Source organism: Crotalus tigris, unplaced genomic scaffold, assembly GCF_016545835.1.
Source record: "Crotalus tigris isolate CLP2741 ecotype Arizona unplaced genomic scaffold, ASM1654583v1 scf7180000024301.445443, whole genome shotgun sequence".
In the NCBI taxonomy this organism is placed as follows: domain Eukaryota; kingdom Metazoa; phylum Chordata; class Lepidosauria; order Squamata; family Viperidae; genus Crotalus; species Crotalus tigris.
The window spans coordinates 150,613-176,218 of NW_024100473.1; the positions used below are offsets into that span (position 1 = coordinate 150,613).

Here is a 25,606-nt window from a genome sequence, read left to right on the forward strand (position 1 = left end):
AGATGGGCCAATCCCATTGGGGTGAGACAGTTCCTCATATGCTGTAACCTGGTTCCATGCCATAAAGAACTTTAAAGATAATAACCAATACCTTGAATTGGACCTGGAAACAAACTGACAACCAGTGCAGCTCACTCAACAACGGTATTACGGGGCTACCCTGCAGGCCCCCTAGAATTGTCCACGTGGCTGCATGCTGTGCCAGTTGTAGCTTCCAAAGTATTTAATTTGACAGAAACAAATAAGACTGCACTTGGAAAGCCTCTTCCCAAGTTTCATAGGAACTCAGTGTCCCCTGCGGTTCACATGTTATGACACTTGCCATGATTCACATTTGTCTATTAAATGCCTCTTGCTGATGACAAAGCCTACAGTTGCCACATCAGGGTCAAGTAAAAATCGTCATGGAGGGAGGAGGGAGACAGGCAGGCAAGGGGAGAGAGAGAGAGAGAGAGAGGGAGGGAGAGAGAGAGAGAGAGAGAGAGAGAAAGAGAGAGAGAGAGAGATTTCAAAAAGCAGGACAATGTTTTCAGTCCATTGTTTTCAGAAGCAACTTGCACTAATAATTTGCCAACATGGTTTGGTGATACATCTTAGAAGGTTCTAGGGACTGAAAATAAAAGAAGGAGAAGGGTTGTCTAGCAAGCTGCGTGCCTGGATTGCCCTTGCTGCAGGATCCCAACTAGGTGAAAGTTATCCGTGCCAGTATCTCCTCTGACGTGACAATAGATCTAATGTGTACACAAACGCACCACACACATATTCCATGTACCTTTATTCACCAGCCTTATATATAGATAGCATTATTCATATTTAGACACTCCTAGAAGAGAGAACGGAATGTAACATTATGCCTTCCTCTCACCCGGATTTGACCTGAGGTTCACACCCATCATTAAAAGCAGAACATTCCATTACTGGGAAGAATGCCAGCCTAATTAAACCAACAAGACAAGTTCCTGTAAATTCCACCCTCTGGGGTGCCAGTCTGGGAATGCCAAGCAAGATCGAGAAGTGACGCACCCTAGCGTCACACTAGAGTTTACTTAGCTCCTGAGTACACAGGAAGTCACCACACCCTGACAAAAGCTGGTCTGTCCACCTGTATGCCTTCTGCCTGCATCCATGATGTGCTTTGCTCTTGCCCTTCCCAGCTGCAACATCTGGTAAGAAGAGTAAATCCGAGACATTATATAGAATAATTTCTACTGTTGAAGCTGGATGCTGCTTTCTAGGTGATTTAAGATGGCAATGAGCTGAAATGCTAGCTTCTCTTTAGAAATGCCACTAGGCCTCATGCCTGTTAACATGTTTTACTGGCAAACTACTACTCTTCTAAATGAGAGGCAAATCAGCACTCCATCATTATGGGTAGTCCTTGACTTACAAGTATTCGTTTAGCGACTGTTTGAAGTTACAGCGGCACTGACAAAGTGACTATGACTGGTCCTCACTCTTACAATCATCCCATCATCCCTATGGTCATGTGATCAGAATTTGGGTGCTCAGCAAGTGGCATATATTTCTAACACTTGCAGCGTCCCAGGGTCATATGATTGTCATTTGTGACTTTCTCAGCACACCTCCCAACAAGCAAAGTCAATGGGGGAAGCCAGATCCACTTAACAACTGTATGATTCATTTAACTGCAGTGACTTGCTTAACAACCATTGCAAAAAAGGTCATAGAATTAGATGCGACTCACTTAACAATTGCCTTGCTTAGCAATGGTCCCAATTGTAGTTGTGGATTGTGGACTGCCTGTACTCCAAATGCATATTTGACCTGATGTAAGTATCAGATATTGCATTTAAGGTAATCTAAGGCAATGATCAGATGAATTTCATTCAGAAGTACCACACCTATTCTTATATCAGCTGACCTGTTTTTCTAACATCCCAAGAATCCAATTAGCCTTTTGCTTGCTCTGAATCATGTCAGAACATCCTTTATAATAGCGGACATTTTGGACACAATATGCAAAGACCTAGCTCTCTGAAAAAGGCTTTGACCTGAGATGATGACCAGTAGCAAAATGGATGGACTCAGTTATAGTGATAATAAGAACACCATTGGAAGACACGAAACACCAGGTTAGAGCAAATTATCATAAATAAAATTATGTGGTCACTAAAAATTGATACCGATGTGATGCTACATAATCAACAGTGGAAATTGGACTCACAAGAATGTGGTGCTCTTGGGGCTTTTTTATTAACAAGAACTATAACATTGCCTCACACCAGTGGCATCCATTGAATTGTTTCACATGAGTATTTTTTTTGCATGTGTAATACCAAAAAGGCAGAGTTTTGATTGTGTGTTTGCTCTGTCTTGCCCCACCCTGTGTCTAGAGATGTCCTGGAAGTATCATATGCAGTGATACTCCCTGGACCCACATTGGAGTGTCACGCCTTTATGTTCTACTCTTTATGTATGTGTATCATGGTGTTGCACACATACATTAAATAGGCAATGTTGTTTCTTTCTCATAACGATAAAAGTCTCCAATCTTGCAGATGCCTCTGTTGTCTTCTTAGCAACTTGGGAGACAACTTGTATTCTCAAATGACAGCATTCCAGTTGTGGAGATTTTTGTGACTCAGACTGAAAGACTATTTTCTTTCGAAGTGGGTCACTAGTTTGAGATGGTGGTCCAAGGACCCCACAATCCATTTCTGAAGGACACGTCCTACCGATGTTCCCTTATCCTTTGCCTTGTCCTAAGCCCACCATAAACTTATCTTAAGGTTGTATTTAGTTCTCCAATGTTTTTCACTTCTTACACAATTCTTCTAGGGTATTTTGTTGAATACTTTGGTTGAGGATACACTGAGTGCCTGGTGTTGGGCCATCTCATTGAATCAGTCTTGTGTAGTGGTGGAAGTGCTGGTCTAGAAACCAGGAGGTAGTGAGTTCGAGTCCTGTTGAAAGCCAGCTGGGTAACTTTGGGCCAGTCTTTTTCTCTCAGCCCTACCCATCTGACAGGGTTGTGGGCAAAATAAAAGGCAAGAGTATCAGGGTGACCTGACTGCAACAATAATTGACTGACCCTGATATCAAGGGCTGAGAGCGACTGGCCCAAAGTTAAGTATCTGGGTTTCATGCCTAAGGCGAGACTGGCACTTATAGTCTCCTGTTTCTAGCCTTGATCCTTAACCATTATACCATGGGTAGGCAACCTCGGCTCTTTTATGAGTCATGGACTTCAATTCCCAGAATTCCTGAGTCAGCATAGCATAGTCCATGAGTCATAAAAGAGCCGAGGTTGCCCACCCGTGCATTATACTAAACCTTCTTCTTCATCTCCTTGCCCATTCCACACTTCTCCTGTTTCATCAATGCCCTCCGCAACCAGTTTTCCTTGGGCTAAAAGATTTCTGGCTTCTGCAGTGGGATCCTAACACTTGACCAGCCTTTGTGTTTTCGCGAGTCGAAAAGTGCGGAATTAATCAATCTGTCTTTGCAAAACTGTATGACACTTTCACCCACGCCGTGAGACGCTCTAGGAAGAATATTATCAATGTGGGATTTGACCCCGCCTACCCTCTCGCTTTCTGTGCCATCTCTATGGCCAGCTGAGGTTCTAACGGAAACGGAATGAGGCCGGCAAGTAGGATGCGGAAGTGTCCGTTACAGTGGGAGAGCTCGGCTGCCCCGCGGTTGCCACCATGGCAGCGGCTGGGGGCCCCGGAGGCGGCGTTGACAGTCCGGTGGCGACGGCAGGTGAGAGAGGAGAAGGGAGGAGTGGGGACGTTTCGAGGTTTCTCCTTAAGCAGCAACCAAATTTCAAATATTTTCAAATCACTGATTTCCCATCTCCCTGCTGCCTATAAAAAGGCTGTGTTGCCTCCTTCTCCGGGAAGGTTTTTCCTTTCCTTCGAGCTAGCCTTCTGGATATGAATTCCCGAAGAAATAAAATAGTCCCCAACATCAGGTACTTCCTTTTTCCCACATCTCTCTCTCTGTGTATGTGTGTGTATGTATGTGAATGTACACATGTGTATGTATGTATATGTGTATATGTATACACACACACATACACACACATATATAGAGAGAGGGAGAGGGAGGTGGGGGAACACGACAACCCTATTTACTGGTGGGAGTGGGGAATGTTAGCCAATTAGTTAATTTAAAAAGCAAATTGGAAGGGCTGGTAGTTATCATAAAGGCTGCAAGGAGAGTTCCCTTGAGGTTTTGAGTAATAGGTATTGGGGATAATCCTGAAGAAATTAAATTAGACACTGTTCATTTCCTAATGTTGTGAGTTTCCCCATGTGCTGGGGGGTAATGGGCGTGCACAAATGGATTATTTAAATTTTTTGAAACTTACTTGAAACTAAGGTAGGTACATTTCAAAGCTAGTGTGGTGTATCAAGGATAAAAGTGAATCCTGTCTTTAAGATGGCAAGTGTACTTAGGCAGCAATTTATTGTAAGGCAAACTTCCTTGAAGCATTTCATGTATACAAGTAGTATATGTTACACAACTGAGCTCAAAATTTCCTTTGCTAAAAAAGGCAGTTGTTAAGTGAGTTTTGCCCCATTTTATGACCTTTTTGCCACAGTTGTTCAGTGAATCACTGCAGTTGTTAAGTGAATCATGAAGTTGTTAAGCAAATCTGGCTTCCCCCATTGACTTTGCTTGTCGGAAGCCGTCTAAGAGGTTACGAATGGCAATCACATGACCTCAGGATGCTACAACTGTCATAAATGCATGTCAGTTGCCAAGTGCCTGAATTTTGATCATGTAACCATGGAGATGCTGCAACGGTTATAACTATGAAAACTAGTCATCATTCACTTTTTTCAGTACTGTTGTAACTTCAAAGAGTCACTAAATGAATGGTTGTAAGTCGAGGACTAACTGTAGACAGTTATATTTGGAGTGCACCAGATTATAAGTATGTCCTTTTTTTAAAACATTAGTTTCCTTATTACTTGGTTTTCATTCAAGAAACCAAATACCTTTCGTTCCTAGAAGAGGAATGTTGTTCTGCAACATAAGGCTCATACCTTTTCTTTGCTCTCCACTTCCTGTCCAATTTGCCTCTTAAATTGATAGGCACAAGAAAGAGCAAAAGAAATAATCCGGTTTAAACATTAGCACAGAAGGATGGAAATCCTTAACCTTTTTTTGATGTTGCTGGAGTTCTGAGATATGGGTCATTAGATATTGCTTCTGAATTACTTGTGTCATTTGCCAATTAGATTAGAGAGAAGGCATTTTCCCATTTGACGTCAAGAAACTAGAATATTGGATTTAAGTGCTTATTACCACTCATTGTATTTATCAAAACCAGACACATTTCAAACAAAAAAAACATGACACTATTCCCTTTTGACATGGTCAGCAATTTATTAAGATTCCTGCTCTTGGAAAATGACAGTGGAGTTTTTCACTTCCATTCCGCAAGGTCAGTTTAAGCTTCCAATTGACTCTATAGGCCTGCATTTTGAACTTTGATTACTTCTGTAAGCTAGTGTTGGAAATTTAATCAGGCATGGAGCCGACATTGTCGGCCCTTTGGGGGCAATAGGTTAAGGGATGAAATAAGCCCCAATGAAATTAAATGTAAAAGAGGAATATAATTTTGATATGAAAAACAGTGCCTGCAAAATCTTTAGTTTTGCATTGAATTTTGACAGTGCAAGCTGGAGTCTAGGGACTACAAAAATGAGTCTGCGGAGCTCTTGTGTCAGCCAGGATTGCCCCCTTCTGACAATCCCCATTCTGCATCCTAGCTAGTGAGCTGGCAACTAAGGGAAGAAGGTGGGAGCCGGTCTTCATGTGTATCTGTTGATTTGTGTGAATTCAAGCCTTGATTCTCTATGTTCTAACACAGTGGTTCTCAACCTGTGGGTCGGGACCCCATTTGGGGTCGAATGACCATTTCACGGGGGTCGCCAGACAAGGCTGTCCACCATTTTTTCCCCCTTTTCTTTGGCCACACCCCTAGCACCCGGTGATTTATAAGTGGTTGGGGGTCATCACAACATGGGGAACTGTATTATGGGGTCGCGGCATTAGAAAGGTTGAGAACCACTGTTCTAACATCTGTTTTAGTGGTTTCTGATACAAGAAACTTAAAGGGGACCCAGAGGTTCCAAATTATTTCTTCCATCAAAATCTCTAGTGCTCTTTCTGGATGGGGATCATTTTTTCAGTGCAGCATCTCTTGTGAATGTGCTGGGGAGCAATATTGGTAGAAAGATGCTGAGCTGTTTTCTACTTTTCCTTTTCCAGGTAACCGACAGCTGAAGTACATCAGTTTAGCAGTCTTGGTGGTGCAAAATGCCTCTCTCATCCTCAGCATTCGCTATGTGCGCACTTTGCCAGGGGACAGATTCTTTGCTACAACAGCGGTGGTTATGGCTGAAATTCTTAAAGGAATCACCTGCCTACTGCTCATCTTCATTCAGAAGCAAGGTGGGAATATCACACCAAGGAAAATGGAGGCCCTTAAGGAAGGGTTTGCTTGTTCCAACTGTGTTCCATGTTCATTAGCAGTCTTGCTGGATTGAAATTTGTATTTCTGCCATTGACCAGCCTAATGTTTGAATTGAAAAATCTAAATTTCTTTTAATGTCATTTCTGCGTATTATTCTTTATGACCATATCTGGATTTGGCTCACCCTAACTTTAAATAACATGATTGAGTGCTTGCAACTTGTACACAAAAGTGGGAAGAAAACAAGCAAGAAAAAAATATTTCTATGTACCCAGAGAGAAACAATGATATAATTAAACAGTTGAATTGTGTGAATCAATAAATAATTTAAAACAGGTATATATGGTCATAAAACTCCTTCTGTAAATAGAAATATACACATTTATTTTTTAAAGAGCCAAAGTACAAAATGAAACACCTGATTAACAGACCAATTGATGTAAGGTGAGCAGTGTCTTTTCTTGCAAGGGCTTATTTTTATTTTAATTTACTTACATGCTGGTCCAGTCAACAAGTGACTCTGGGCAGCCTGCACATGTCACTGTGTAATCGCATTAAAAGGGCAATAACCACAGTAATCATTAATTCAGCAATAACCGCAAATTAGCCCTGTAAAATCCCATAATGAACTAACATTGTTCTATAGGGGAGCTATTATATATTCCAGACCTTAAAGGTGTATTTGAAACAGCCAGGGTTAAATGGCTTCACAGGACATAGAGGAGAACCTGATCTGGGGATGGGCTATCATTCTGGAGAAGGGAGAGCAGTCGTGGAATCCCTGAGTTTCCTGCATTGATATTCCTTAAGGATGGTGACCTTAAGGGAGCTCATACTCTTAGAGCTTACGGGTTGGGTCGGGGCCATTGTGAGAAAATACCTGGGTCTTGAGCCATGAGAATAATCTATAATCTAAAAAGAGCCAAGGTGGCGCAGCAGTTAGAGTGCAGTACTGCAGGCCACTTTAGCTGACTGTGTTCAGCAGGTCAGCGGTTCAAATCTCACCGGCTCAAGGTTGACTCAGCCTTCCATCCTTCCGGGGTAGGTAAAATGAGGACCCAGATTGTTGGGGGCAATGTAAATATATATATACATTGCTTACTGGTGTACACCGCTTAGAGAGTGCTTGCACTTAAAGCGGTATATAAGTCTCATATATATATATATATATTATATATATATATATATATATATATATATATATATAATAAATTGGAAGTGTCTTGGCAACGTTTCGACGAATATTCGTCATCTTCTAGGCTTTGAGCAGCTGCTCAAAGCAAGAAGCTAAAAACACCAGCCTGAAGATGACACTTCGTCGAAACGTTGCCAAGACACTTCCAATTTTAAGAAAACCCGAACAACCAAAGACCTATATACAAATATATATATATATATATATATATATATATATATATATATATATATATATATATATATATATATATATATAGGGAGCCTCATGGCCATTGTGGCTGAAGCCTAAGGAATTGATCAATAAAATCAAAACCCCAGCAGAGACAAGTCCTTCTGATTACCTTTTTGTCTTTTTTTCCCCTTGATCTCTTTTGCAGTCTCCATTTCCCTACAACTGGCTAGAACAGTTTATTGTTGCCAGGGGTCTTAACTGCTTACTCAACAGAAGTTTTATGGAAATTAACTCAAGGACTTAGACTGTAAACTCTAGGTTGTGCAATACATACCCTAAATCCCTTCTCCTCTATTATAAATGCCTGTGACTTTTTCTTATGCCCGAGCACTGAAAAAAGGATTATTGCACACCATAACCCCGGGGAGAGTAGTATTTCTGGTTCTGTCTGTTCACCCTCTCTGTGCTTGTCCTGAGTATTTTCAAAGGATAGGAACAAATATTTGCAACGTCTAATAACTAGGGATCTCTCCCTTTTGCAATTGTTATTCATGCCAAAGCAAAAAAGACTGAAAAAATAATCTGTTGTGCCTTGATATGTATAAAGAAACAGTTTCCTGTCTGTATCCTTTTCCAGGTAATCTGAGAAAGTTTGCTGCCTCTTTATACGATTCCATTTTGGTACAGTATATGGACACTCTCAAGCTAGCAGTGCCTTCTCTCATTTACACCCTACAAAACAATCTGCAGTACGTGGCCATCTCCAACCTGCCAGCAGCTACCTTCCAGGTGAGATGCTCCTCCTACTTTCACTTCCGCTCTAAAGTGCTCTCAGGAAATGTTAAAAGCATCTTTCCGAAGGAGAATGTCCTTCAATTTCATCTACTTTATGTATCTGCCGTTCTTCTTCTTTTTTTTTTAATATGTCCCTCTTCCCTACCTCAGAGTAATGAGGATGGAGATCCTGAGTTATGTTCCTTTAAGTCTCTTGGACAGTGCTTATTGAAATCCCATGCATGCATCTAGAAATACAATGTGTTTCCCCGTGTTATTATTTGATTTCATTATAAGTACACTATTTATCCAGGTGGCGTTAGGGTTTGTTCACCACAGAAGTGGGAGCTGTAGCTAGCTGTCTGCAAAGGACTCTCAAGCTGAATGATGTTTATGTAAATTATGGAGCTCAAGCAAATCTCTTGCCCTGCTCAGTTTTGAATATTTTTATGATTTGGTCTAATGTACTTCACTTCTGACAATCAATTGGGGGGGGGAACGTGCTGAATTACAAGGTTCTGAAATCTTAGCAGATATTCTTGTTATTCTCGAAACAAATATTCACACTATCATAAACAGTAGAGAATTCCTCTCTCTTTAAAAATGAAAACAAACACTAATGGGATGCTGAAATGGCCAAATTGTCGCGAGCTCCACTTTTTTAATCCACTTTTAAGGGATTAAATAAGGGTACACACACAATCCTGGATATCTGATATTTGATTCTAAACCACTATGGTTTTCAGTAACCTTGTTTGTTTCAGTAAGATTGTAGATTTAAGGTGGATTAAATCACTGCGGTAGCATTTTGAGATTTTGGTCTCTTTTTGCAAATGGGGAATAAGAACTAAAGAGGGATCTGGATCCCTATAGTGATTTAGATTAACTTTCCCTAACCAGATATCTTCTGGATGAGTGGAGCTGCAACTCTTCCAAGTTGCTGGGAATTCTGGGGATTATGGTCCAATGAGTCTGGAGAGTCCTTGCATAATTTAGAGTCTGGGACTAAGGAGAACTACATAATCCTTAAGCCCCTGGCTGGTAGGCAGCTTCCTGATTCATGGCATTTTGGGGTGGCTACTAAACTACACTGCCTTTCCCAGGTCACCTACCAGCTGAAGATCCTCACCACAGCTGTCTTCTCGGTGCTGATGCTCCGCAAGAGCCTGTCCAGTCTTCAGTGGCTGTCCCTCATGCTTCTTTTTGCCGGTGTAGCCATTGTCCAAGTGGAACAGCAGCAGGCAGGAGGCAAGCCAGCCCCCAAGGGCCAGGGGATGCAACAAAGCTACATGGTGGGACTTGTGGCCGTGGTGGTGTCCTGCCTCTCATCCGGCTTTGCTGGGGTCTATTTTGAAAAGATCCTCAAGGGCAGCACAGCCTCGGTTTGGCTACGTAACGTCCAACTGGGCATCTTCGGGACCTTGCTAGGGCTGTTGGGACTGTGGTCCACTGAGGGGGCAGCCGTAGCTCAGCATGGATTCTTCTTTGGCTACACCCCACTGGTGTGGGGAGTGATCCTGAATCAGGCTTTTGGTGGCCTCTTGGTGGCACTGGTTGTGAAATACGCCGACAACATCCTCAAAGGCTTTGCCACCTCCTTCTCCATTGTGGTGTCCACCGTGGCTTCTATCTACCTCTTTGACTTCCACCTCAACCTACTGTTTGCTCTAGGAGCAGGCCTGGTCATAGGGGCTGTCTATCTATACAGCTTGCCCAAGGGAGCATTGTCCAGTCGATCCCTGGTGGGTGCAGCTATCCAGCAGCAGCAGGGCCATGGAGCACAAAGCAAGGAACTTCCTTCCGTGACTACAGATGGCTTCCTGACCAAGTCAGTACTGATCAGTTGAGAAGAACAGAACACCTCCTGCATTACCTGTCACTGGTTTCTTGTGAAGGTTCACAAAACCTGGACCCCCCCCCTTTTTTTTTTTTTGCAACGTCCATCTTTTTCACTTCTCACTCTCTTTCCCTAAGTCTTCTCTGCTCTTTCATCTCCTCCCCCTCTCTGCCTTGGTCTTTATGTTCTTAACCTGTGTGCTGACCACCCATATTCTTCCGCTTTTTCTCTCATCTGCTTCCCAAGGTATTCAGCTGCCTGTTTTATAGACCCATAACGTGTTATTTTAGCCAGTTATGTATTTATGTACAATTCTCCACATACGTCAGCTGGTTATCTGCCATTGTTGGCTTGAAATTGAAATTCACCTTCTCTTTGACTTCTAACTTTCCTATCCGTTTCTCCACTGTCCCTCCTTTGGCAATCATTGCCTCCTGAAAATCAACTTGGGGCAGAACTGTAACGGGACTATTCTGTCCCAAGAACTTCCTTATGTCTGGTCAACAGGGAGAAGTTTTATAAAGAAGTGTACTTTTAATAAAAGTACACAATCACAAGATACAATCACAAGAAGGATTGAGAGGGGGATACGTAACAGCACATAAAGAGAGAAATGTGAAGAAAAAACATCATTTGCCCTTTGGAGCATACCAATGGTTTCTTAACTGCCAGATACATGAAAGTAATAGGAATTAGCTTGTTTACAGCTGTTTGCTCTGAAATTGTCAAATTTATCTACTGTAAGCAGATGAAAACTGAACAAGAAATGTTGTGTATGGGTGCGTGCATGTAGCAGTACCAGGCCATTGAAACAAAGGTGTTGGGTATTTGAGTTGCTTGGCATTCTGCTTTTGTTCCTTTTCCAGCTCTGGTTATTTAGCAAATGCTGTTGGATCATTGTGGAAAGGGTACGGAGTTTAAAGTGTAGTTAATTCTTTCCTGCCTTCAGTGTATATTTAGAATATTAAATGTTTGGGAGTTACTGGGCAAATGTTGAATCATTATTAATTAATTAAGGTTTTGTTAGGGACAGAGAAAGTGGACTGGGACAGATTGTCTCATTTCACATAAGGGACACATGGCTTGAAGTAAGAAGAACCTCAGGGTAAAGGTTAGAGCCAGCAGATATGGGTATATAATGTATACACAGTATGGGAAGAGAAATTTGCATCAGCCAGAGATAAAAAGGACAACCGTCTGCTGGTGCTGTGGCTATTAAGAGCGCCAAAATAGGCCTTCTGGAACTCCAGGACAACCACAGGGAAGTCTGTGGAGCAGAAGCTAAGAATCTGAGTGCCATTCATTTCTTTTGTACTTTGCAAGGAGGAGAGGTGATTAAATGAAAACAGGGTTCTTAGTGAATGTCAAAAGCCCATTTCAAGTGTGTCCTCCCTCTTCGCCCACCCCCAAACAGAGGCCTCCCTTTGATCTGCACTTCCAGGCAACAATCTGTACAGGCTGCACGCTAATTGTCCAGTTGGATGGTTCACATGTTGTGTACATTTTGAACCTAAAAGCAACAGAAGGGTAAGAGAGGCTGGGATTCTGAGAAGTTAAGGCCCTTCTCTGCCTCAGTTTCCTTTTTATGTTAATACATGAGGCTTTTTGGGGTGTAAACTGCCTCTCCTTAATCCTTATGCATTTTATATGGACTAGGTCTGTTGGTTGAGGGGGGATTACACTAACTCTGGAGTGTGTGTGAAGGGAGTGGGAGAGTGTTGGGTGAATTTTGTTTCCTTTTGAAATGGGGGAGGATAAACACAAGTCACCGTGATGTGCGTGAGTGTGTATGTACAAGTTTTTTTACATTGCTAATCATTTTTTTATGAATTTCTGCTTTTTTTAAGGAAAACAATCAAAGAAAGCCTGTACTGTTTGTCAATGTACATAAATTACAGATGAATAAAGAGCGTGTATTTATTTAGCCTTACTGCTTAATGATTGAGGAAGCCTGGAAAAGGGCTGATCTGTCTCATGTTGCATGTCTAACCCTATTAACACCGAGAGATGGCTGGGGCAAGGATGGGACGGCCTTTTCACTTGAGATCGGGGTCAGCTTCAAACCACTTGGTTTGGTGGACATCCAAATGAGAAAGGCTGGCATAAAGTATTTGTTTTTCACATGCCTGTGAGTCAGCTGGAATGTAATGACTGAAGCAGCAGCTAGTAGTATCTGAAACAATATATGCACGCGATACATACTGAAATGCAGAAAGCCGTTGACTTGTCACATAAAACGTTGCAACCCTTTTTTTAAAAGGGTTCTTGGGCGCCACACTCAAGTTTTTAAATGGCCACTGACAGCTTCGATGCTTCAGATTGTACATCCCTATCAGAAGGAACAGTCATAGCCTAACTCTTCCATTTGATTCAGCACTCTCTAATCATTAAAGTTGGGCTTGGCTTTACCAACAGTGAAGTATGTTAAAATTAGAATTACATGATACTCAAGGGCCGGGAACTGACGTTGCACTTTGCAGTTCAGATTGATCTAAAGTGTGTCTACTTATAAAGTCCACATGCATTATGATCCAATATTGCCTTTCACAAGTGGGAATAAAATGGCTCCTGCAAATTCTTTCCTCAGAATTCTACCCGCCTCCTTCTAAAGAAGTTCCACCCTGAGCATTTGGATGATGCATCTGAACTTCAGTGCTCAAGACACCTAAACCAAAAATGGAAGATTGGGTCTCTAGAACTGTAGGATTCCCTCCCAATCAAACAGGAGAGATGCGATTTCCTGTTATGCATACTGTAAAAATCTGGGAGGAAATAAACTCTTCCTAGGAAAAGAAATTCCAATTACAGTAGGCACAGTGTAGTAACATAGATAATTACTCCTCTTATTTGATCCATGATTTATTCCAAGGAACCAGCTCTGGAGCACATGAAAATGGGTCATGTTGCATTCTCTTCGAGGCTCAATGAGAATGACCTCTGGGGCCCAATGTAGCATTCTGCCAGATCTGATGCACCACCTCAGACTGCAGAATGACAGATTTGCTTGCTTGAATTGATCTTCCCTCCCCATGACCAAGGCAGAAAGTAAAAGACGGCAAAGACTGAAACCTTGGTTTCCATGAGGAAGAGCAGTTGGTAAGTAGCATGGGATTGGGTCAGTCTTAAGATTTCCAAGTGGATCTGGAAAGAGCTGTCCTTGAAGGTTTTAAAGATGTGGCTGTGAAATTTTAGTGGCCAATAAACAGGATTAAATGGCATTTTCAAAGAGTCATCGAGCGGATTTTCTGTGCTATCCAATATTTCCTTATCTCACAAGAAGACTGGTAACTTATAAGGATTAATAAAGATTAAAAGTAAGCAAAATTATGCACATTTTGCTGAACTGATAAATCTTAGAAGATCTAAACCACTGCTTTCAGAACATTGACTTAAAAAAAAAAGTTGCAGGGTAAGGTAAAATATTTGATGTGAGCTGTGGATGAACAGGTAGGAATTGCTGAGCCAAATTGGATCAGAGGAATTTCTATAACCCAGCTAGATTGTCTTCAGCATTGATTCTGCTCTACAGATTCCAGTTAGATCAGTGGTTCTCAACCTGTGGGTCGGGACCCCATTTGGGGTCGAACGACCATTTCACGGGGGTCACCAAACAACACAGTCCGCCATTTTTTTCCCCCTTTTCCTTAGCTGTGCTACTCCCTTTTATTCTATTGGCTTTTGAAAGCCAATAGAATAGACTCTCTTGAATAGAGTCTAATTCTATTGGCTTTCAAAAGCCAATAGGAATTGTCCAGGCTGTCTCTGCCCTGCTGAGCCCGCCAAAAGTCCCATTCTGCAAACGGTGCTGCACCAGTTGAGTAATCCTCGACTTACGACCGGTTGAGGGGTCGCGGCATTAAAAAGCTTGAGAACCACTGAGTTAGATATACTTACTATAGCCCGTTTTCTGGGGGGGGCTCCAATTGATTAGTGCATATCTCTTGGAAAGCACTGGGCCTCTCTTGGAACTATTAATTTTCATCATCTTACCATTTCTCCATTCTGGATTTGTAACCAAACTGATAATTTTTTGCTGCTTTGGAGATTCATATTTGAGCACTAATTTATAATAAGATTAGAACCACCGGCAGTTCTTTGCTGTTATCTTCTACTGATATCTTCTACATAACGCTGTTAATATTGTGAGTTCTGTGGTTACTCCCAGGCAGAAATAGTGGTCATAGTTCACATATGCTCAACTAGGAGTTTACTGAGTAAACACTTAGTTTTGCACAAAGTGCTGAGCCATGTTTGGACTAATAATGAACTAATAAATATCAATTAACCAAAACTGATTCACACAACATGCTAACCAACTAAGAAAGCCACAATTATGTCTTAGCACAATATGTAGGTTCAGTCTGGGGGCCCATTTCAAATGCAAGTTGAGATATTTGCTTGCTCCACACAACAGACAACTGCTGTGGAGATAACTCCTGATTTGCCACTTTACTTTTTTTTTCTTTGCTAAATATGAGAGATAATTATTTCCCTTAAAAAAAAAAAAAAGGTTGCCAGGAACATCCAGAGTTTTGTGAGTTGCAGAGAAAGGAAAATACTCTTTCCTAAAACTGCAGCTAAAACAGACCTTTTTCTTCTAATGTTTAATTTCTAATTGGAGTTTGTAGCATGAAAGAATTCAAAATAATATTCCCCCATCTTGGGTTTTGGTTTTTTTTTTTTTTTTGCTCAAACTACATTGCTTGTTGGCATGATTTATTCTGGCTGTATTTACAGATCTGGCTCAATGAGCAAAAGGAGGAAATACTAAATAGGTCAGTGTCCTAGATACTGTGACAATATGTCGTAACAACCTTGTTAAAATAAGAACACAATGTACCACAAGTCAGTAAACATTTTAGCCATGCTTGTGGCATCAACTCTGATTGAACATTTATAATTCATTGCATCCTGGAAACCCAGAAAACTGGGTAAACTGCATAAACCATTGGTTGGGATAATTGGCTGAGCATGTAATTGAAACACAGCAAGCCTTTGTAATGTAATGTAAAAAAACCATGCCATTGCTTATATTACATGGAATCTGTGCATATAATTCCTCTTTGCCAGATGGGCGCCATTTGCCCTAATCTATATGATGATCTATTAAGTGGACTAATGGAATAATCGCTAAATTTTGATCTTCCCACAGAAAGCATTCAAACATATTCTTTGCTCCGTCACTCCAATCACTTTAGGTGGCTCTAGCTAGAAGGGGACAACTCTCCAATAAACAGAGCTTTGATATTTCCGTCCCTGATCCAAATGCAGTGCTATCAGGAATGGAGTTGATCCCATATTGTATTCTAGATGTTACCAAACCACCACGCCAATATTCCCAGCCAGCTTGGGTAGTGATAAAGGATGCTAGGAGTTGTAGTTCAGTGCTATTTGAAAGGCCACAGATTACCCATTCTGGTAATTTACCATGTTGATCTAAAGATACCTTGCTTAGCAAAGCTATCACAACAACCTAAGAAGTTTGAGCTGAACTCAAAAGTCTCAGGTCAGAGAAAACCCATGACATGCTCTTCAATCCTGCTAGATGGCTTAATTAACCATCAGAGAGATATTTTTTCTAGGGATATCCACAAGAAGTGTCAATAGTGTAAAAATGGGAACGCAACTGGGTGATCATGCTCCAGTCTTTCTACATGAACCTAAGACAGGGCAGGGTTTTGATCCTCCCAGTTGGGCCTGCTAGTTTGCCTCTAACACCCCCACTCCCACCCCGGTGCCCCAGTTGAATGTCTTTGAAGCCCTCGTGAGTATAAAAACACTTGGGAAACCTGTAACAGGCAAATATAAAAAACAAAAACAAGAAATCATGGGAGTTATATGCTTCTGCTATAGTTGTCTCTCTTCCTTTATAGGCAAAATTCATTTTCTAATATATCCAAAGTGGAAATGTATTTTTGTTATTCCTAGCACTGATGAAGTTACTTAATTTGGTAATGAAACGTCTTCAAGAAAGCCAGCAAGCTCAGAGATCACCAAGGACTTCATAGTTGTAATTTCTTTCTGTGGCAGAATGTTTTTGATTCCTGCAGACTAGGAAAAAGGGCTTACTTGATTAAATTACAATTGGTAATAGCAAGATCCAATAGAGTTTGTTATTATCCATGGTGGGATTTGCTGCAATACATTCAGTTCTAAATTGTTCACAAATCATGATTGTGTTCGGAGAACACAGTAAACCAAAATCATTGTGGTTTAATTGCAGTATGTGAACCCAGCCATTATTAAAAACCACCCACATAAGCATAAGGGCTAGAAGCCTGCTGTTTTGAAATTTTTGGAGAAGTGCAATTCTGAAAGGGTCAGACTGTCAACTTAGGGCTGCCTACCATGATCACATAATATATATGGTTCTGGTTTTGTCTGAGCACCAAATCTCATTATCAAAGTGAAGGGCCCACTCAGAAAGCTATAGTCAGGCTATTGCATACTGCAATTAAAGACTTATAAAACACCAAAGGATATTGTTCCATGTTATTCATGCTTGTTTATTGGTAGAGCGCATGATTAAATCAATAGGTTTCAGTAACCAAGGCTAGGATAGTAATGAGGATTCTTTTATCTAAATTCCTGACTTTGGCAAGGAATAGATTGTAGACAGAGAAAGAAAAATATGAGTGATCACCCTTCCCCTGTACCATCTAGATTAGTGAATCAGTTTCCAGGTTGAGGAAAGTGAGTAACTAATTTGCTAAGAGGCAGATGGAGTATCCTAAGAGCTGACCGCTCGCCAGGTCCCGTCCCAGACTAAGCTCAACCGTTCTTCTGCTTTTTTTCAGGGTCTCAGCTAAAGAGAAAGGTTCTTAAAGCAGCAAAGAAAACCACCACAGAAGACTTCAGCACCATTTCCGCTGTGATGCTTTCCTGGATTAATGAAACCTTCTGCCAACGCTTACGGGATGCAGAACAATTCACGGCATTCTCAGACGTGCCTTTTGGTCGCCCGATGCGCTTTTTATCGAGCTGGTCTCTCGTTAAGACCTGCCTCACATACAGGACTGAACCAGAGGGATTCCAGTAGCAATTAATGGTCCATTTAGAGACGATCAATTATATCATCCCAGAGGAGTAAAGGAGCTATTGGAGCTGATTTTTTTTTTAAATGACGCAATACCCTTAACTGATTGTCTCAGTAACATGGTGTGCAATTTGAATTCTAAGGTTTGTTCCTTGTGTTTGCCAAATTCTGCCAGGAGTCTCTTACAAATTGCAACACGGAGGACCAATTCTTTCTCCTTCCCTGATTCTGCTTTGTTTACAATACAGCTGGGATTGGGGGGGGGGGAGAGAAATTTTATAAGTTCAAAAACTTGCTCAATACCTTTTGAGATATTAATACTAATTATAGAATGGTCCTAGGTGGCAGTATGAGTGAGTTCAGGAAGAAAATAATTATGCGTGAACCACCCTTGCCCCCCCCGATTCTTGTGCACTGAGATTGATTCCGAACAACCGTTCTGTTCTGAATGACAGACATTATCAGAACAGTTGTTAACTTGTCTTAAGGCTTTGCTCTTATTCCACCTGAGAATCTGCAGCAGAGACTAACCAAATCTAAACTCCATGGCTTAGCTCTGCATTGCTTTCCGCAGCTGAGCTGGCAAAAGTCTGGTCTGGGCAAATCCAGATTTTGGAGACCAAAAAGAAGACAACCTACTAACTTGTTGCTTTCCATTCCTGTTTCTCTTTGTGCACTGAGCCTTTCCCTCCCTTGTACAAAGGGAGAGAGTGTTCCTTTTTACTCCTTATGGCTCCCCCCCCCCAGCCATGTATTAGTGCAGAACTGTAGCATTGTATCAAGTATTAATTGCATTATAAAGACAGTGTTGAGATTATATGGAACTAATGTGTTACATTTTAAATACTACTATGCAGCTTTGTATATTTTATTTATTCTTGTAAAAACATAATACAGATTCCTCAAGCAAGCAAGCAAGCCAGGTGTCAACTGATCATTTATTAAGCAGAATCAAACAGCTGCGTGTCTTAGCTACTCTGAGCTGGGGGAGGAGGAGGGGGCTGGAAGGTGCGCTGGCTTCCATCTCCTTGCCTTGGCTGGGCCTTCCTAGCCAGACTCTACAAACCTGTTTGCAAACGTTTTCTTTATGCCGTGCAAATATTGTAAGCTGATAAAAATTGTTATATGGGAAAAACCAAAGCGTGTTTTCCCTCAACTTTTTATAGACATTCAAAGTGGGATGGGAGAAGGAGATGGAGACCCGTGAGGAGACTGTTCTCTGCAGAAGTCAGCAGGTCGATCAGTGTTAAAACCTCTTCCGCAGGGAAAAAAAACCCCGCCTCTCCAAAGCCTCAAAGATGTTGGGAACTTGCAGCCCTTCAGAAGCCTCTGAACTATAAAAACCAGCATCTCTTACCACTGACATGCCAGAGTTGTAGTTAAAGATCTGGAAAGACTACCACTGGCCCGGTCTGCAGTCCGGAGGGAGCCCTGCTCTTGCAGCAGGCCTTTCAGAACGTAATGACCAAATACATTCACGGATAAAAGGAGCAGCGGGCATCTCAGTCCTGCTGCTTGGCTCGAGAAGCTTCTGCATTCGCACGCAAGACAGCCCCGGGGCTTGGATAAGGGCGCTGCTGGAAGAGTGGACCGGCGGCTGTGGTGTCTGCACCCGTCTTGGCTTCGTTCCGCTTGGGCAGCCCCGTGGACCAGGTTCCCCTTGAAGTATAGAAAAGATGCAGAGACAAAGTTGGCATTGCTGGCGCCTCTCCAAGACTGTCATTGGCACTTTGCCTCTGTTTTCTAACGTCATCTAGCCTTGGTCCTACCCCGCCTGCATCCACTCTCCTAGTTCTCAGCTCCTAAAACAGCCTGAAGTGCTTGGTGACTTTTACAATGCCATGAGCATCTTTAAGACACAAACACTTGAGCCTCTGATCGGTAACAGTTCTGAGAAAATGAAATAATGTAGTTACAGAGATAGAATTTCATTTCCTTATAACCCAGGTTTTCCTAGAAAAAGCAAGCTTCCAGTCCCAACAGATCCAAGCCTGCTAAAATATAGAATGGATAATTTAAAATGCCTCAATGCATCTCGCTGATAATTCCAGCAGACAACTGGAAGACACGAAACATGCCATATATCAAATCCGAGCAAAGAAAGATATAGTCCAATCATAATTTCTGATTAGTGAAACCTCTTTTAAGATCCAGCAGGGAGCTATTCACATTTTTTTTTAAACACCCACTTCCGGTTATCTCTTTCAATCCTGAAACTGGAAACATTTGCCCTCTCCCCGTGCCTACTTCTGATCTGCCAAGCAGCTGTTTTTCCGCCATGATACTCAGCTTCAGCAGAAGGCTTGAAGCAGTAAGTAGAGCTTTCTACCAAGGAGACTCACCGAGGAGCGTCGGAGTAAGCGCTGGGGTCCATGGGATCAAGTTCTTCATCCTTTCGGCTTGCTGTAGAGAAGAAAGACAAGAGGGATGCCAGACTTTGATAATCACTCTCCCTTATGGGGTTAAGAGAAACCCAGCCCTCCAAGAGGAGACACTGTATGCCTCTAGCTCAGGGGTAGGCAACCTCGTGGACTTCAACTCCCAGAATTCCTGAGCCAGCCATGCTGGCTCAGGAATTCTGGAAGCTGAAGTCCACGAGTCATAAAAGAGACAAGGTTGCCTACCCCTGCTCTAGCTGAAAGACATTGGAGGAGCTCAAGGTAGGGAATCTGCTTGTTACCCTTTTTGCTCTTAGGATAGGGGGCCAATTCTTCCCGCCGGTGATAGCGACGTTCCTTCACCTCTTCACGCTCTACCTTATCATGGAAGCGTTCTGCCTTGCTTTCAGCATCTAAAGGAGATGAACATTTTTGCATTAGTTTTCTGAAAGCCTACCACTTGCCTTCCCTTCTGCACTGTCATTTTTTTTTTCTTTTGGTTGTTCTTAAACAATAATGTATCTAAGTAGGCACTGTATACACAGGTAGTCCTTGGCTAGAGACCACAGTTGGAACCAACAGCTTAAGTGGTCACTACATGGGACCGCGACTTTTCGTATGATCTTATTTCAGCTTTCCTTTGCTTTTGACAAACCTGTGAAGGTTGTAAACGTTAGTATTGGCGATAGAGCTACTTTTTCATCGCTGTTGCTAAATAAAGTAGACACTAAATGAGGACAACCTGTAAGTGGATTATTTCCTCTGCTTTGGAAATCTTTTGAAAACTGAATTGCACCTACGCAGTATAATCAGTGGCCACCTAACACCACCTTAACACCTCCATAACCAGTTAACTATCAAAACAGCAGCATGTATGGCTCCTTGTGAAAGAGAGGGAGAGAAGGTCATTGATGCAGTTTCAATAGCCTTTCATTGTTGATGAATACTGCGAATATAACCGTCTATCCCAGTGTTTCTCAACCTTGACCATTTTAAGGCATGTGGACTTCAACTCCCAGAATTCCACAGCCAGCAATGCTGGCTGTGGAATTCTGGGAGTTGAAGTCCACATGCCTTAAAATGGTCAAGGTTGAGAAACACTGGTCTATTCCCTCTCCTATAAGATTGCCCACTGACTATTTATTGTGATGCAGAGAGTAGATGACACTATCCTTTTTCATAAAATCAAGTATTATCTGTTAAATGACTCCAGATCAAATCGCTAGTAATTAACCCCACACTTCCATTCCATTCCACCTCTCTTCATGATTGCATATATTTTCTGTAAACCCCCCCTGTATTGGGGGGGGGGGAAGAAAGAGAGAGAGAGAGAGTTGTAAAAGCTATGGCCAGGCCTGTGGTTCACTGGGCTGGCAATAAATGCAGCAGGAGAATCTGGTACGTTTCAAGATTTTAGATAGCTGTTGTTTTTTTTAACTTCCACATTACAGCTGCATGTTTTCCCACCTCAAAATGATGGAAAAATGCATCACTCAAAGAGTTCTAGAATTTTTTCCTTTAAAAATAGAGGAGGATCATACCAACAGTCACGGTTTCACTTAGTGACCACTTTATTTTAACTGAGTTGCTGGTTCCAATTGTGGTCTCTAACTGAGGACTACTTGTATATGCTACTTATGTACATTTTTGTTTAAGAACCAAAAAAAAAAAAAAAAAAGCCAGTGCAGAAGGGGTGTCCAGAGGCCATAGATTATCCATCCTCACTCTGTAGCCTTAGGCAGACATTCATTCTCACCAGAGGCCAGATCAAATTTTCTATGCTTCTGGAGATTAATTCCCATATTCATTTAAGACCAGTCTATAGTTTCCCTACTATGACCTACTCACCCAAAACCCTGTATATAAAACAAAACATTCTTACCTAAGCTGTTCTTCAGTTTTTTGGCTGCTTTGGTCATCACCGAGTTGGGATCGTTAGGCGAGAGCCATGAAACCAGATCACTTTCTATGTTCCAATAATAAGGCAGGCAGCTACAAGCAGAACAGAATCATATTTGCAAGCTCTAGAGCCAATAGCAATAGTTCCAAATCTCAATTTCCCCATTCTCCGGAAACAATGAAATGTATTCTCAACACTTTTTGTCAAAAGCCATTGGAATTTTGGAATTTCAAAAACCTGAATTTATTTTAGTTAGACTGATATCCCACTGTTTTTCCCCCAGTTCCCTTCTCACAATACTCCTCCCTGAAAAAACAAAACAAAAACAAAACCCCAAACCCAAGACTGCAGGGTAACTAGTCCAAAGTTACTCAGTGAGCTTCATAGCTGAGGGATGTAAACTTGGGTCTTGCTTTTAGGATTAGCTATCTACTATTATCAAGCAGTCAAGAAATAAGCTGCAGCCTAGCACTTGGTAGAATAGCCATGAAGATATTCAGATGCTGAGATGTGTTTATATCTACCAAGATTAAAATCATACAAGCAATGATTTCCTTGTGACTTTTAAGAAGCAGGATAGACAGTTTAAGATAGTTAAGAAAACAAACATATGGATCAAGTAACGTATCAATTCAGAGTTGTCACTTAAGGCACAAATGGTCATATTTTAGACACTTTATGCAAATACCTAGCTGTCTTGAAAAGGTAGAAGAAAGCAGAGAATGATCAGCAGCAAGCTGAATGGACTCAATTACAGCAGTAATGGGTACATATTCACCATTTATTCAGGAAGACCTGAGGGACCAAGCTGGTGAAAGATTATCCTAGAGAAAACCTATTTATGTGATCGCTAAGAGTCAACACCAACTTCATGACCCATCATCATATCATCATGGTTAACATAATTCGCAGGTTGGTATAATATTCTGACTCCAATCTAGGTAACATAATCAAAATTTTCAGGCACAGAAGATTTCTCCCAACCTAATAAATGCCATCTATCATGTAAATCTTCAGAATATCCTTCAGAAATCATGGGTGCTTCATCACTGGAGATTTTTAAGAAGAGAATGGACAGTCACTTGTCTGAGATGGTATATAGGTTCTCCTGCTTGAGCGGGCGGCTGGACTAGAAGACCTCCAACATTCCTTCCAGCTTCTATTCTATTCTATTCTATTCTATTCTATTCTATTCTATTCTATTCTATTCTATTCTATTCTATTCTATTCTATTCTATTCTATTCTATTCTATTCCATTCCATTCCATTCCATTCCATTCCATTCCATTCTTATTCTATTATTCTATTCTATTCTTGTGACAAACAGAGCCATAAAAGTTTAACTTTTCAGAAAAGCATCTAGTTACTTCCACATTATATTAATTGATTTTTGCTTTTGAATCCTATTAATACTGTATGTACCCCAAAGTCTGTAGATTTGGAAGCATATATGTAGTAATAGTATTCTGCTGGATCAGAGATATGAAAAACAATAAAAAGTGTGCCAATTCAGTGATGGCTATAGACAGCACATCTTTCCTCCTTCATGTTTCAGAGATCAGCTAACAGAACCAGAAACATGTCCCTGATCAGGCACTGATGAATACTGGCACCAATCCTGCAAGCACAGACTAAAAACACTCGTGATAGAAATCATTAGCAGGACAAACTCAGCACTCACTATACACTTACCAAATCGGGTCAATGACTTTGTACCAGTTTGGTGGCAGGCTCTCCATTCTTGTGGCTTCATAATCAACGTGATCATCATCATAATCTTCTGCAATTATTTCCTCTTCCGGCTCTTATGTGGAAAGAAACAGGATCAGGTTTGAAAAAAAAGATGGGGTCAACAGGTGGCAAAATTACACAATCCATAATGGATACCAATTTTAGAGATCCAAAATAATGACTTCGGAACTAACCAGCTCTAGTTCCTCGGTACTATCCCAGATGCTCATCCTTGGTTTGTAGCCAGCCTATACAAATTATCTTCCTCCTAATTTTTTTTTTTTTGTACTTACCGGGTTCTACATGCTTCAGCAGGCCTCGCCTGGCCAGGCGGGACTGCAATGCCACTGGCAGAGGCATCAGATTGGAGCAGATGTGCAAATGTTGCCTTTCCAATCAGTTTTCTATACTTGAGAGAAATGTCACACATTACATTTAGCACTTATCACTGCTCTTTTCAGAACAGGCACACCACTCCATAAGCTTTCATACCAGAATTCTTTAATACTATTTTTCGGAATATATGGGATTCAGCTTTTATGGATGAGGGTAGGTATAATCCAACAGAGCACCACTTTCTGTTTTTCCCTGTCTATGTGCTTTCCCCTAGGAATCAAGTAAAGTGTTTAAAAGTGTATTTGACTCCCTTACACAAAATCAGAATTTGGAATGATATCAAATGGATAGCTTAGTGACAAGCCCCCCCCCCCAAAGAACGGATTAGTCCACGGCTAGGCAACCTTGGCTCTTTTATGACTCGTGGACTTCAACTCCCAGAATTCCTGAGCCAGCCCGGCTCAGGAATTCTGGGAGTTGAAATCCACGAGTCATAAAAGAGCCAAGGTTGCCTACCCCTGGACTAGGCTAAGGCTAAAATTATTTTATTGAGATTGGGTAATTGTAACAGGATCTTGCAAGTTTAACCTGTGCCTTAGGAATGTTCTGATCCAATTTTTACCAAGCTGATAAAATTGCTGCCACACCATATCAGACTACAGCCAGGACTGCGTGCAAACCAAAACGCTCATTACATAGAATTCTCACGAGGAAGAATTGCTCGGGTCTACCCTAGCTGGCTCAGTTTTTCATATAAAATGATCATATTTATTCTAACCTTGATTTTTTTTTTTAAAAAAATTACACCCTGTCCGCGTATAATTGAAGAGCACAAACACGAGAGTTCTTTCCATCTTTAACATATTTTATCCCACTTTTAAAATTCCAAGACCTTAGAACAGGGGTAGGCAACCTTGGCTCTTTTATGACTCGTGGACTTCAACTCCCAGAATTCCTGAGCCAGCATGGCTAAGCATGGAAACCTCTCCCTTTCCCCTCAGCATGGCTGGCTCAGGAATTCTGGGAGTTGAAGTCCACGAGTTATAAAAGAGCCAAGGTTGCCTATCCCTGCCTTAGAACCTGTGCACAACGAGGACTCTATTTATTATCGTCGTTTCTGTGTAAGAAGTGATCCTTGAAAAAACGTCTTAGTTCAGGCAGTATTAATGCTCACTGGACGACCAGTCCCAGTTTACTCTTCCACATTTTCATCAGTCTCACCTTCTTAACGCCCCACAGAGCCACATACACGCCCCCGCGCGCTCAAGAAAAACCTCGCAAACAGCCCTTCACGTTACCGGATCCACAGCCGCGCCAGTTGCTCCTGGAACCACCTACACGTGACACATTTACACCAATCCGCGGCCCGACAGTATTCCTCTCTTTTGCCCCCCCCCCGATAAGCTTTTCCCCGCCTCCTCAAACGTCATCGTTAAATGAAAATCAACCAACCAATCCCAGGGAAAGAGGGCTCAATTTTGGCCTCACCCCCTTCGACGCCCTCTTAGCTGTTAGAGCAGGTTTGTTCCTCCGGTAGTGACGAAATACAGACCGATAGCATCGTTTGACCCCGCCTTTCGTATCTTCATCGGCCGAAGACAAACACGAAGGCGGGAAGCTACGGTTTAATAAGAGCAGCACCTCAGGCGATCATTCGATAGGCCCGCTCTGTGATGTAACTCCTCCCTCTCTTGGGTTAATTAAGTGTCAATCAGAGCATTTGAAAACCACGCCGCCCTCACTCCCGCTTTCCCACTTCTGGGACCAAGCAGCGAGTGACGTAGCTACCTT

General features: G+C 41.8%; 2 protein-coding genes across 7 annotated transcripts; one reads left to right on the plus strand and one right to left on the minus strand.

The window, feature by feature from the left end:
* Positions 1-1,057: 1,057 nt before the first annotated feature.
* Positions 1,058-18,734, plus strand: SLC35A2 (solute carrier family 35 member A2). Of its 2 annotated transcripts, none has more exons than XM_039324448.1 (5): positions 1,058-1,166; positions 6,250-6,432; positions 8,461-8,612; positions 9,701-10,425; positions 17,232-18,734. In XM_039324448.1, exons 2-5 carry the CDS (start codon positions 6,375-6,377, stop codon positions 17,257-17,259), a joined length of 963 nt encoding a protein of 320 aa, XP_039180382.1. In that variant the 5' UTR covers positions 1,058-1,166; positions 6,250-6,374; the 3' UTR covers positions 17,260-18,734. The 2 variants fall into 2 exon arrangements, with proteins under 2 accessions (XP_039180382.1, XP_039180381.1); XM_039324447.1 differs by lacking the exon at positions 1,058-1,166 and adding an exon at positions 3,589-3,726.
* PQBP1 (polyglutamine binding protein 1) lies at positions 18,325-25,482 on the minus strand. Of its 5 annotated transcripts, none has more exons than XM_039324456.1 (7): positions 25,304-25,482; positions 23,773-23,883; positions 23,441-23,552; positions 21,731-21,840; positions 20,151-20,261; positions 19,813-19,873; positions 18,325-19,129 (listed from the first exon to the last, which is right to left on the minus strand). In XM_039324456.1, the coding sequence occupies exons 2-7, from the start codon at positions 23,837-23,839 to the stop codon at positions 18,973-18,975; spliced, it is 618 nt and encodes a 205-aa protein (XP_039180390.1). In that variant the 5' UTR covers positions 23,840-23,883; positions 25,304-25,482; the 3' UTR covers positions 18,325-18,972. The 5 variants fall into 5 exon arrangements, with proteins under 5 accessions (XP_039180390.1, XP_039180389.1, XP_039180388.1 ...); XM_039324455.1 differs by lacking the exon at positions 25,304-25,482 and adding an exon at positions 25,114-25,222 and having other exon boundaries at positions 23,773-23,888; XM_039324454.1 differs by lacking the exon at positions 25,304-25,482 and adding an exon at positions 25,037-25,168 and having other exon boundaries at positions 23,773-23,888.
* Positions 25,483-25,606: the final 124 nt, after the last annotated feature.